General features: G+C 43.0%; 1 protein-coding gene across 2 annotated transcripts in view; it reads left to right on the top strand.

Moving 5' to 3' along the window:
• LOC100773370 (dedicator of cytokinesis protein 1) overlaps positions 1-14,417 on the top strand; it is a 495,025-nt gene that overhangs the window by 433,723 nt on the left and 46,885 nt on the right. For both annotated transcript variants that reach the window (XM_027409107.2, XM_027409106.2), the window contains exons 36-38: positions 212-252; positions 1,952-2,042; positions 5,520-5,639. In XM_027409107.2, the coding sequence (XP_027264908.1) occupies positions 212-252; positions 1,952-2,042; positions 5,520-5,639 (252 nt within the window). The remainder of the gene's footprint in view (positions 1-211; positions 253-1,951; positions 2,043-5,519; positions 5,640-14,417) is intronic.

Raw genomic sequence — 14,417 nt, 5'->3', positions numbered from 1 at the left:
ATACTGTGAGGTGCTCAGAGTGCAGGTGAATTGAGAACTCTACTCAGCATGGATTTGGTCCACGGGATGTGCCAATCATAAATGAACTATGGATTCACAATGTGGGACTGTTTTGATGAGTTGTAGTTTCAATGTTTGTTTTGTTGTTCTCTGTGTTGTATTATGTAATGAAGTCAGTTTCTTAAAACAATGTTATGACTTACTTTTTCAGAATTTCTACAAAGAAATTGAAAGAGAAGAGATGTATATAAGGTACGTGTGTGTCACTCTGGTGGCACCCTCTGCATTGTGATTACTGTGAGTTCTATAAGGTAGGCATGTGCCATATTGGCTGGCACCCTCTGTGTGTGCCACACTGGCCAGCACCCTCTGTGTGTTGTAATTACTGTGAGATGTATGTTAGGGATGTAATTGTCATGCTGGCTGTCATCCTCTGTGTGCATTGCAATTACTATGAGATGTGTGTAAGGTACATGTGTGCCACCATGGCCACCATCCTTTGTGTGCTGCAGGCCACTACCCTTTGTGTGTGTGTTTTCACCACAGTGTGTGTCAAATCATGTGAAGGAGTGGTCTGTACCTTGAAGAGCTGCTTTTGTAGAACGTCATGGTGACTTTGAGGTGAAATCTGGCAGAGCCTCAGCTGTGCTCTCAGCCTTTATACAGTGTGCCCATGCCTATGTAAAGTTTGGGTTAAGAGGGGCAACATTTAGCCAGTTAGGAAGTCAGTCTCCATGGTTATTTAAGAAGGTGTTTGTGCCTATTGATCAACAAATGCAACCCTTTTAGAAAAAAAAAATGTATTCCTGGTAAGTCATGTTATTAAATAAAAAATATAAATTTTCTAAAAAGTAGACAATACAATTTTGCAGTTCACTCTCACTTTAACTAGTACCCTATTTCCACATGCCTCTCTTTCTCTCTCTCTCTCTCTCTCTCTCTCTCTCACACACACACACACACACACACACACACACACACACACACACACACAAGAGAAATGTTTTGTGTGGCCATCTGGACTTGATTCTTTATTTGCTTTTAAGATATACTGAGGTCATAGTCCACTGGGGTCGAGCTTGGGGAGGACCATGGTCTGATCCCAAGCATCACTGGAAGATCAAAGCACTTTCTTAGAGTGGTGTGCTATATCTCGTGGTCACTAATCAGCAAGGTGACAAGCCACTTGAGAATCAGGTTGGCCTGGCATCTTCGTGACAGGCAGCTTGACTGTGTGCTGCTACAGAGAGAGTGTGCTTGTGTGGTTTTTTACTTCTTACCTTTTTTTTGTTGTTTTTCCTTTTAAAACATACCATATGAATATAATAATCTTAGGAAAACAACCAGCCTCTTTGATCCAGATGTGTCTGGCTTTATAGTAAAGAGCATCCTTTTCTTCCTACAGCACAGACAATCTTTTGATCTCATTTGCTGTCATCACAGGTTTTTTTATCATGTGGATCTGGATCTTTATGGTGTGTGTGTGTGTGTGTGTGTGTGTGTGTGTGTGTGTGTGTATTTTGACTCAAAAGAAATGCACAATCTCGATTGTTTAATCTCATTTCAAATGTTTGAGAAAAAAACTGAGAAAGATGAAAGAAATAAGGAACCTTGAAATAAAATTCTTACCTTTATATGGTATCTTCATTTTTTCCTACAAAGATGACTTAAAAATTATATATTTGTATATGTGTATGCCAATATATACTTTTATTTATATATGTATGATATACATATATATGCATGTGTGTGCATTATTATTATTACACTTATTCCTGCCAGTTCTTTTAGTGATTTCTACACCAACAGTTTTCAAGGCATTGTGAATTATGAACATAGTAAAAGGAAAGTATAGCCATGAGTTACTGTTGAATGTCGAATTTAGCACCTGCAGTCCTCAACACAAATTACCTTGTGACGCTTTAAGAATGTAGCCTTATTTCTTCACCAGGTACTTATACAAGCTCTGTGACCTGCACAAAGAGTGTGACAACTACACAGAAGCAGCTTACACCTTGCTTCTCCACGCAAAGCTGCTGAAGGTAATAAAAATCACAGTACACGTCTATGCAGCTCTTCTTATAAATTTTGAGTTTATTCCGAATTTTCCTTTTCTGTGACAAATTTTAGTAACCACTGGCACGAGAGTTTATGGATATTGGCTACAGTCAGTGACATAAACAAAAAATATTCAAGAAGTGCCCTGATTACAGATTCGGCCCAGCTGAATGCCAATTTAACAAGGTGTCAAATTTTGCAAACCTTCAGTGGGCTGTGAAGCGACCATGAGTCAGATATTGTACAGTTCCTCACTTGTGCTGACAGGACTGAGGAAGGATGGAGAACAGCATCAATAAGAAGGAATGACCCTGGTAGAGCAGCCAGGAGGAAGGATAATCATCCTCCTCCTCACATTGCAGAGGGAGGAACCAGATCCCAACATTCCCACAGAGCAGGCCAGGCTGAGAGTTTCTCTGTTGGCTGTCTGAGTCTCTAAAGAGTGTTGCTAATGGTTAGTAGTCTGAGAATTTTCAACTCCGGGTGATTCCTTTATTACTCAACTCACTCTAAGTCATTGGCCTTTTGATTGTGCTGATGTGTCTGTGTTCTCTCCCATGGCCAATTACAGAATAGTTAATAAAACTGAGTAGATCTTCATAAAATAATTAGCACAGGTGGGTGGACAGATGGATGGGTGAATTAGTAAACAGATGGATGGATGGATGTGGGGAGATAAATGGAGAAAGAGAGAGGGCAGATGTAGGATGGTTGGGTGTTGGATGATGGATGGGAGAAGGATTGATGGATGGATGGATGGATGGATGAATGGATAGATGGAGGGATGGAAGCTGTGAAGATGCATGGGTAGATGGTAGATAGTGGCTGTGGGTTGACATGTGAATAGATGGAGAAACTTCTATGCAACTTCAAGTTTTATATTTCAGAATCTCAGCAAGTATTTTGATTATCTTCCTCATGGCATCTGTCCATAAAGATCAGGAAATTCTGTACTAGACAAACAAGAAACATTAGAGTGCTCAGTTGAGGAATCTTGTTTCCAAATCTAGGCTAGCCCCCTGCTCCCAGCACCAAACACCAAAAGTATAGTGAGAGATAAACCCACAAGAGAAAATTACATTTAAATGTGCATCAGGAGATGCCTGTTGGGCCATGGGAGTCAAGGAGGATAGTATTACAGAGTTAAACCCCAGACAGACTCCTTCAGCCTCTTCCCTCATCCTGAAATCTGCACACACACACACACACACACACACACACACAAAGAGCTGGCTAACTCTGGCTTCTCCTCCATAATCCTGGAGGATGGATCCTAAGGACCCCTCCTGTTATGTGGCCCTCTAATGCTCTCCTAAGGAATAGCATTTTGAAGATAAGAGTTTTCAGGGCATGACTCTGGAAGCAGCCATTTCCTTGATAAAGTCCAATGTCTGTATTTATTAGAAACCCAAATGTCAGGAAAGGTTTTTTTTTTTTTTTCAAAATGTGAAGATCTTGTTTTCACACCAGGGAAATTAAAACAGCTTGCCAGACTGCTCACACTCTTAAAACACAAACTTTGCAAGTCTGAATGAATGTAAAACATATATATATATATATATATATATATATATATATATATATATGCATACCATTTGCTTAATCTTTGGATATATTGAGTACAGATGGGTTTGTCACAGGCTGTGTGATAGCTTGTTCCACTGCCTTGATCAATAGGCTCAATTGCATTATCTCTTCCACTGAGCTCCAAATTTGCCAATTAAGTGGTAAATGCAACATGATCTGCCTCCATATTTTTATACTATTACATTTTGTTATTTTTTTTCCCTAAGTATGTTTGGTATTGTTATCAATGTGAATCCATACTGGTTAATCAACAGACTAAACAAGATGGTCTATATTGTTGTGTCTGTTAACTAAAAGATTCTTAAATGTAGTCCTCCTTTTTACTATTTTTTTATTAAAAAATAAGGATGATTAAAAGCATGAGTATTTAGCTTAGCAGTGAATTTATTCATTTCTACCCTTAAGTGGGAAGTGCCCGTCCCTATTCAATATGTTACTTTTATGATCTGAAATCATAAAATAAGCCTGAACCTTCTGACTCTTACCAGAGTTTTACATTTACATCCACAAGTCTACTTCCAAAACAGCCCACTGTAACACAACTCAAGTTATAGTTTCTTGTTTCTGATTGCAGGTGGGATCTGCAGGTCCACCGTTAATTTAAGTATCTTGTGGACCATATAAAGGCCTTTCTGCTCCTACCCAATCAGTCCTAGGGATAGGGAGTCCTTCAGGCTTGCATCATTCAGCTCAAGGTAGCCCAGGGTGTTGGAAAGCATGTGTGCCAGAGAGCAAACATCCATCGGCATTTCACCAGTTTCACTGGAGCCTCACTCCCCATGTCACCATGCCAGTTCATATGGCCCTTTGTCCTATGTCACAGCACCACCCAGGTCGCCACTCCTTGCCCTGTTCCCTTTGACTGTCATGCTCCTAACAAGTGTCACCATAGCTGGTCCCATGGTTTAACTATAGCACTGAGTTCACTGGGACATCCCACACACTCCCACCCACATTTGTTTGGAAACTATGACCTGGTAGTCAATTGCTTCTTTGTAATACCCTCACTGTCCTGTCTTAACACAAGATCACATTGCATGTTACAGGTAATCTGAGCCTCCCAGGCCACCCCATGCAAAGTCTCTCCTCCTACGCTTATATGGAATCTTCTTCAGGGTTATTATATCTCATGATGCACTTGTATGATCACAGTCTTTGGTTGGCTCAGAGCTCCTTTGGGAGTGAGGCTCCTGAACCATCTTTGACCCATAGGCACACAGAAGGACCTCAAGAAGCAGATGCTCATTGTTACTGAAGCTCATACGAACCATGTTGGTTTGTTAAGCTAATACAGAGGAGTTCACATGGTTTGCCTGTCAAATGGCCTTAGTCTCCACTCTGGTACCTCTTCATTTCACACAAAAACTGGCCAGCATTTCCACAATCTCTGATGCAGCCAATGCCAGACAGCAGGCCCACAGCTGGCCATGCATAGGTACCTCTCCCTCCCTAAGGATCTTGGTAGCCTATGGACTTCCTTTCTGGATGACCTGTATTGCCTGTTAAGGTCTTGAGTGACTTCTGACCAAGGAAAATGAGCCCTAGTTACGCACTGAAGACAGTCACCAGCCACCTGCTTATACTACACCTCTGGCTATCAGAGGCTATGAAGCTGCCTGCAAGCTTGGGAGCCCATGCTCCTCAGGGATTTTCTACTAGGCATGTCTGTCTCTGCCTTCCCATCTGTCCTTCTTGGGCCCTCCAGAGACAGGTTGTACCCCTGGCATTTCCAGGCCTTGGCAGTCTAACGACAGCAACACCAGATCCTTGGACTCACAGTCTCATACACATACTCAATACCTAGCTTGTTGCTCAATGATATTGCTGAACTTGCCCCTGCCTCAGCATTGTTCATTTGTTGTTTTTTCCCTCAGTGGTCAGAGGATGTGTGTGCAGCCCATCTCACACAGCGGGACGGATTTCAGGCAACAACACAAGGACAGCTGAAAGAGCAACTCTACCAAGAAATTATCCACTACTTTGACAAAGGCAAGGTAAGACACATACTGTCCCTTGGTGTCTTTCTCACAGGTGCCTCCTGTAGCCCTAGAAGCACATTTCTTAACATACGATGTTTGCAGAACCAGAAATGTGTTACATATTGTGTGCAGAAGTACTTTATACGTGTTCCTCTAGCTTGTACTTATAAGAAACCTTTTTATTTTAAAAAAAATCAATAGCTTTTTTAGATGCTTTGTGGATAGTAAGGCCTGAAGACATCCGACTTTCGATAGCTCTTACTTGGGGAACCAGGTTTGGGAGAGCGGCTTGGACATAACTGTGTGCTTAGCTAGTGTGTGCCTTTGGAATCTTGTATATTTCTGTTGTCACTGAAAAATTAACCCTGTGATGAGACAGGCTATGTTCCAACTTGGCAGTTTGAAGATCAATTGGCTTAAGCAAAATGATATATTCAGTTGACTTCTGCTAAAGGGAAAGTTGTCATCAATTTAATCAGCCATCATACACTTTGTCACTGTCCTTGTAGCCAGATGTGTAGTCATTATATAAAAATTATCCACTCTGGCTTAAAAAATTCATAAAATCCCAGATGACTTTCAAGCTCCTTCTGGGGTTCCATTGAATTGTTTAGTCATATCAAGGTAGGATCCCAAAAGGAACTTGTGTTTTGTTTCCTATGACTGTCGTGAAAGACCGCTTTGAACAGTATAAGCATATCACCTTCAATGCCTGGAGCTCTTAGCCTGGAATCCAGGTGTATGGGAGCTCATGCTCTCTCTGAAGGCCTCCAAGGACTACATGCTTTATGTCTGTGGCTTATGGCAGGTATGGTGGGCAGTTGCTGGTACAAGTTGTGGTCCTCCCTGTGCTCACGGTGTGTCTGTGTCTACATTCCTTCTCCTGTGAGGACACCAGGCACTGGCCTAGCAGGGAGCCCACCCTGGTTCACAGAACTGAACTATGTCTAAAATGCCTATTTCCACATGAAGCTCTCACAGATACCAAGGCTTAGGACTGTAAGTGTCTTTCTGGAAAAGCATTTCTACCTACAGCAGCACCTGTATTGCACAGATGGACACTGCCCTTTAGTGTCATTCACAAGAATCAAACCCTATTAAAAGTGACCATGTAGTAGACTCTCTGTGAGCACAAGCTCAGGATTTTCTCTGTATCTGAAGTACTAGTGTGTTTTCTCTTTGTGCGAACACTCATGTGTGTGTGTGTGTGTGTGATGCTGAGAACTGAACCTCTGGCCTCACACATGCTAAGCAAGTGCTTTGCCACTGAGGTACATATCCATCCCTTCCATTAACCTTTTTATTTCAAAATATCATCTAGGTTTCCGAGTCTGAATTTGAATTTGTGATCCTCTTGCCTAAGTGTTCTAGGCAACAAGGATGACAAGCCTATGCCACCTGTCATTCTTACCACTGGGAAAAGTCCAAATTCCCCACCCAGGCCCCCATGGTAGAGCAGAATGTTGACATGGGAAGCTTTCCCCATTGGGCTTCTACTCATATTCCCTTTGCTTGACTAAGTGCATTTCGTTTCTCAGCAAATTGGTAGAGAAACATAGCAGGTTCAGCCTGAAGCTGTGGCTTTGTGGTGTGCTGGGGAGGGGTAGCCAGGTGCTCTGAGGCACAGGTCAGAGAGCCAAGGGTCTACTATGTCTGAGGAGCATGTGCCGCCACAGGAAGCCATAACCGATCCATGGGTAGCCATAACCTGGCTGTCTTTGAGCAGCATAGCTCTGAAGGGCCTTAAACCCTGCAGTTTCTCTGGCTCCATCTTCCTCTCTTCCAACCTGCACCTTACTACGTGTTCTAATCACACTTGTTGGAGTCTGGAATATACCAATCTCCCTGTTCTGCCAAATAGCTATCTATTGCTCACCCCACAGCGCTTTCCTTTCCATCTCAGCCTAAATGTCACCTCTTCCTCATTCTGAAGCTACCCTCTATCTTCCATTGGAGTGCTTATTTTAATTTGCTATATGAGGTTTATAGGCACGATGCTTCTGTAGTGACTCACCAAAGAGGCTATGAGCACTAGAAACAGAAGCTTCACTTGTTTGTTCTCCCAGCATGCCTAATGTTCAGAACAGTGGCTGCTGCTGCTGTTTACCAAGTGGAGGCTAGATGACCAAACAAATGAACGCTCAGCATTTCTCAGCACTTCCTGCCATGAGAATGGTTCATTTTCAATAGGAACATTGGCCTTCAGCAATGACAGACAGAAGACAGGGAGTCTTATTTTGGTTTTTGTTTATTTGTTTTGATTTAATGAAAGATAACTTAATAACTTTTTCTATACAACCATAGTTCATCTTAAAAAGAAAACTCACATGAAGGGGCAAAAAAGAATGCAATCAGTTTAGAATATTGGTATCCAACTGCAATCTGCAAGGACACCTGCTGTCATGAGTGAGAACCAGTGTCACTAGAAATCTCGTAGCTGAGTCTGATCATGTGGAGCTGAGCTTCCCATAATGCACAGGGTGTCCCAAACACAGAGAACATCCAGCCTAGAATGTCAATAGTGCTAAGGTTGAAAAGCCTGGCTTAAAAAGCAGTATAGACAAAAAAGGAAAGCTGTTAGAAGGACTGTCCTCAGATGTCCCTTTGTTGTGGAAACCGAAAGAAGACCATGGTGATGTATTCCATTGGCTGACCTTGAGTCAGAGTGAGCTTGGAAGGGCTGTGTTCCCAGCTGCCATTCCAGTTGTATTGATAAAACAACAAGATTGGAAAGCCATTTCTGAGTGCTTGTGACATTCCACCAGAATGTTAAAAAGGAGCCAAGCCGCCCATCCACATGAAACTCCAATGCAGGTGCTGGAGAGAATTCCAGTGCGTAGGGTGAGAAGTGCCTGGGTAATTTGCTGGCAGCGAAGGGTTCATCTTCACAATCAGCAGGCAGGATGTGTTCTAGGAAGTCATTATCTTTTCTGTAGGCTGGGATGGACCAGGAATATTCTGGACTTTTAGTCTGGAACTTTCCAGAGCTCCCAGCAACACTGGTCCACTTCTGCTCAGACTATGTGGCCATCCTCCAAGCCACTAAGGCCAGGAATAATAGGAGGAAGAGTCTCCCTGAACTGCTTCTGCCATTGTTATCTGCTGAGGCAAATCGCATGGCCATATAGACCTTCCAGGGCTGGGCATGAGGACAAGATAGCATGAGGGGGACCTGCTCCCACCATGCACCACAGCATTTGATCAGGAAGGTGAGTTTTAGGTAAGGGTGCTCATGGCACATAAAGCAGTGTGTGTGTGTGTGTGTGTGTGTGTGTGTGTGTGTGTGTGTGTGCGTGCGCGCGCCCACACATATACATGTGGTTGTACTTATCCATATGGGGTATATGTAGAAGCCCTCAGGGATGTTCTCCTCTATTACTGTCTACCTAATTTCTTTTGAGATGGGGTGCCTCCATGAATCTGGAGCTCTATAATTGGCTAGACTGGGTAGCCAGGAAGCCCTCTGGAGTCTACCTGTCTCTGTCTCCCCAGTATGAGGGTTACAGATGCACACTGCAACACCTAACTTTTTATGTGACTGGTAGGTGTCCAAACACAGGTCTCTGTGCTTGTTCAAAAAGCACTTCACCCACTGAGCCATTTCACCAGCCCTATACTTTGCCCATTTGGTATTACCTTGCCTATTATCCAATGGTGTGGCTCCCCAAAGCTAGAGATAGGATCAAGAGCTGCTACCTAAGAGAACTAGGCTCTGGTGTTCATCTGGTTTCTCTGAGGTTGAGTATCTTTCTTCCATCTGAGGGATCTTGGGAGGTCTACATAGGAAAAGTGCTACAGAATGGGTCCCAGTGTCCTGTGAGGGCAGGAGCTTGGGGAGGCCACAGCAGATACTGACAGTTTGACACACTACTCAAGATTTTGACTCACTTTCATTTGGGAAACAAGTTTGAGCTACAGATTGCAATGCATGGTGGTCATTTAGAAGGGACACTCTTCATACCCATTGTCCTGATTGTTTTTGTTGTGTTGTTTTATTTTTGTCAGTTTGACACAAGCTAGTCTCATCTGAAAAGAGAACATCTTAATTGAGAAAATGTCTCCCTAAGATCGGGCTGTAGGCAAACCTGTGGTGAATTTTCCTGATTGATGATTGATGTGGAAGGGTCTAGCCCACTGTGGGTGCAGCCAACCCTGGACTGTATAAAAAAGCAAACTGAGCAAGCCAGTAAGCAGCACTCCTCCATGCCCTCTGCTTCAGTTCCTGCCTCCAGGTTTCTGCCTTGAGTTCCTGCCCTGACTTCCCTGGATGGTGGGCTACAAACCATAGGATGAATTGAAACCTTTCCTCCCCAAGTTACTTTTGGCCATGGTGTTTATCACAGTAATAGAAAGCAAACTAGGACGCCTTACCTAAAAGGAATAGAATAAGACTAGTGACCGTTGCTGATGACTAAGGATTTTATTGTTTGTGAGGACCAGAAGCATACCTTTCCACCCTCACCCTTGGCTAAACTTATAAAATAGTCCCAAGTGAATCACAGGTGATAGTCAGCCTGGAATGTATCCATTGGGAACATGAAGGAGGGTTGTGGTCAAGAAGAGGCCCCTCAGAGAAGGTTGACACCAAAAAGAGAAAACAACTTGTAAACATTGAATTGGGTAGGACTCTATCTGTGCTGTCTGGGACTCAGTGACAGGGCACATCTGGGCCATGGGACATTTCAGTGTAGCCAGTGTCATCAGTATGCAGTTCATGTTGTATCTCTAAGTCTTACTTTTTATGAGTGTATACATGCACATATGTGCCATGTGTAAAACAGTCAAAGGTCAGCCTTGAGTATGATTCCTTAGAGGAGGCAGTCCATCATGTTTTTTGGAACAGGGTCTCTCACTAAACTAGAGCTCCCCAGTGTGATTTGACTGGCTGCCCAGTAAGTACCAAGGTTCCACCTATCTCGGGTTCCCCAGTCCTAGGATTACATGTACACAGCACCACATCCAATTTTGTTTTGTTGAGGGAGGGGTGTATGAGTTCTAGAAATCTGACTCAGGTCTTCAGGCTTTTGTGGCAAGTACTTTACCAAATGATCCATCTCGCCTAAAACACTGTAAATAAAATGTGTTCTTATAGGCTAGATTATATCCTCCCAAAATTTGTATGTAAAAACCATCCCTGGGAGCTTAGAGTGTGAGTGTATTGCAAACAGTGTCCTCTAAGTGCTAATGAAGGCAAATTGGGATAAATGCTAGTCCAATCAGCCTGCCATCCTCATCAAAGCAGAAGACTGGGACTCAGTATCCACAGAAGGACAACCATAGAAGACACACACAGAAGGAAGCCTTGGTCTTGGACTTTGAGTCCCTAGTACTATGAGAAAATGAATTTCTGTTGCCCTAAGCATGTAGCAACAAATCATGGCTTTGTTATAGCAGGCCTGGCACAAAAATACAAACATAATGTATTTCATTAATTTTTTTAGATTTATTTTAATTCTTTAGATTTACTACTCATTGAATGTTATTTTAAGTATATTAGATATTACTCAAATAAATTTCATGTTTTCTAAAGTCACAAGTAGAACAGTTAAGGTCACATACAAGCCATAGAATACCTCCATCCAGCCCTGATGAGAGATCAAAGTTTACTACAAGTCCTTTGGGTCCATGGCAAGCAGTCAGAACCACATGTGTACCTATCAGTATATATTTTCTACACTTTAGAGTACTTGAAAAACTGAAAACTGTCTGAAAGAATTGTAAAATGGCAGGTGCTGGGGAGGTGGCTCAGTGGTTAAGAGCACTGGCTGCTCTTCCTGAGGACCACATGGCAGCTCACAACTGTATAACTCCAGTTCACGGGGATCTGACAACCTCATATAGACATACGAATAAGCAAAACATCAATGCACATAAGAATAAGTAAATCATTAAAAATGTTTTTAAAAATAACTAGAAAATGGACTGCACTTGGTCGTGCATGCCTGTTATCTCAGTACTTGGTAGGTGGGGGCTAGAGGATCCAGGGTTTGAGTTCTGTGCTGCATAGGAAGACAATGTGTCAAGAAAATGGAAAAGACTCCATATATAAACTAACATTTATGTCAGAAGGGTGTGAAAAGAAAACATAGCATGCACTAGAATAAGAGGTTTTTTATTCTTTTGTACCCCAATATCTGTAATTCTGAAACAACTGTTGTTACTATTAGGGAACTTGGGTGGTTGTGTAAGCTGGGGTACACACTGACCCTGCAGAAAACAAGGTCAAGCCAGAGGCTAAGAAAAAAGGACAGGCTGATGCAGGCACTGTGACTAGAAGCTAAAAAACTGAATACCAGGACTAGGGAGATGATATGGGTGGTGAAATGTTTGCATTCAAAAACAAAAACCAAGCCGGGCATTGGTGGCAAAAGAATAAATGTATACTTTTGACTCTTCTGTCCCACCAGGTCCCGCAGCTGTATAGTCCCAAATAAACACACAGAGGCTTATATTAATGATAAACTGTTTGGCCGATGGCTCAGGCTTCTTACTGGCTAGCTCTCTCTTAATTATTAACCCACTTCTATTAAGCTGTGTATCTCCACGTGGTCTTGGCTTACAGGTGATCCCTGAGTCTCTTGTTTCCTCAGTAGCTACATGACATCTCCCTGACTCCACCCTCTACCTTTCTCTATCCCTATTTGGATTTCCCACCTGGCTAAATCCTGCCTGTCCATTGGCTGAAACAGCTTTATTCATCAACCAATAAGAGAAACATATATTCACAGCATACAGAAGGACATACTCCATCAGTATACTAGTAGGGGGTTATTAGATTGGCTTCAGGGTGTGTTCAGAATAGTCCAACAATGACATTCTCATACCAGAGAGGCTGAGAGCCCAGGAGTTATTCAGCAAATGAGGCTGGATGCCTGAAGAACTACTGATGTTCAGTCCAGAGTAGAAGCCCAGAGAAGCTAGATCAGCAGCAGCAGCAGCAGCAGCCAGCAGCAGCAGCAGCAGCAGCAGCAGCAATAGGGTAGATGAGCTCACCAATGAGATTCAAGATCAATGGGACAAAAAAGCAAAGCTTTCTTTTTTCCATGTACTTTTATCTGGCCTGACACATTTAGCCTGGGGCTTCCCACCCCAACAAAGGCAAAGCCTCACAGACATGCCCATAGGCCAACCTGATGTAACTAACCACCAGCCTATGGAGACCAGAGGACAATTTGTAGGAGTGGTTCTCTGCTACCACCGTGTGGGTTCCAGGGTCAATGAAACTCTTGTCCTTAAGTTTGACAGCAAGGGCCTCCACCCACAGAGCTATGTCACTGTCCCAAGTGTGTTTTTAGAGTAGTTTAGATTTATTGCAAAACCGGGCAGTAAGTACAGAGTTGTCATTATCCCCCTGCCAGACATCCCAGTACTCTGAGTGTCAACATAGTCACTTTTTCACAACAGAGTCCCCTCTGGCCACTGATGGAACAGCAAACACCTTGGGATTGAAGAGGCTCTCTCACTTAGGTATTCCATAAAATTCCTCATGCAATTGCATGATCTTGTTTCTTGTGCCAACCACTGAGTCTGAAGGAGGGCTCAAATACATAACCATTCTTCCCCACACCTGACACCCTGTCAGAATCAGCTCTGCCCCATCAGTCCCTCCACAAGTGTCCTAGCTCTGCATGCTGTTAGCATTCTCCTCCATCCTGAGTCTTATAATAACTTGGTGCTGGCATTGCACCCAGCCCCACATTCACTCACAGAAAAGGTTGCTAATGGGACAAAGGTGGGTCCTTGCAAGAGAAGGGCTGGCCATTTCTATACAGAGTCTTATTTGTCTGATAAAAGCAGCCACCTTCAGTCTGAGTGGTGGCAGAAGCTTATTGGGTAGGTGAGCAGACAAGCACAGGGGAGGACCTGACACAGATGAGATTTGCCAACTGCACTCATGGCCCAGATTCAGCCATGCTCATGTTTGAGCATGTGTGCATGCATGCATATAACCATTTAAACCTCAAGCTTTGTTGATCTTGCACTTAGAAATGCATTTAAAATTTTTATTACAGTTACTCATTTGTATGCATATGTATGTATACTTATAATAGATAAAATATAATAAAAATACTTTAAAATTATTTTTAATAGGGTGATAAGATTGAAGCTAAATGTTACCACAGTCTCACCAGACTATGGTTCAAGCATAGATAGCCCCATATAGTTTGACACCTTTGGTTTGTTTTTCCTTGCACTTAAGGGAATCTTCACTCTGTGCTTACTATAAGAACATGGTGTAAACCCTTGAGCTATATACTGTTGAGGCTTTGGGTGGTAACCCTGGAAAGTTGGGCCTGAAGCATCCAAGCAGTATGACCTGTGTTGCTGGTGTGCCAGGAGGAAGGCCTCATTCTCGCATGCACAGCTGCATCCTATGTGAGGGGGCTTTGGCCATCAGGCTGGGCTGTGACTGGAATCAAATTCTAGGACAGCTTCTCTCTACCTTGCACCATGACACCAGCAAGGTCAACAGGAGTGTTTACCCTTTTATATTGGGCACTCTGGCCAGTAAATTATGACCTGTTAGCATTCTATGTTTCTCCCATACAAACTCATTTCTCTATTTTTCCTTTTCTTCAGTTCTTTAAAGTTTTGAATGACTCTCAGCCTAGCTCTTGGCATCTTAATCTTTTCCTTTCTCTCCACAAAATGTCATTTCCATTCACTCTCGTTCTCATTCTCCAACATTTCTTCTTTCCTTGGCCCAACAATTACTGAAGACTCCTTCCCCGCTCCATTTTTACCCCCACCTGGGCCTCTCCCTTCAAAACCCTCTGTTCAGTTCTATCCGGG

Source organism: Cricetulus griseus, chromosome 3 (assembly GCF_003668045.3).
Source record: "Cricetulus griseus strain 17A/GY chromosome 3, alternate assembly CriGri-PICRH-1.0, whole genome shotgun sequence".
NCBI classification, from domain to species: domain Eukaryota; kingdom Metazoa; phylum Chordata; class Mammalia; order Rodentia; family Cricetidae; genus Cricetulus; species Cricetulus griseus.
This window is presented reverse-complemented; position numbering and strand designations above follow the sequence as displayed.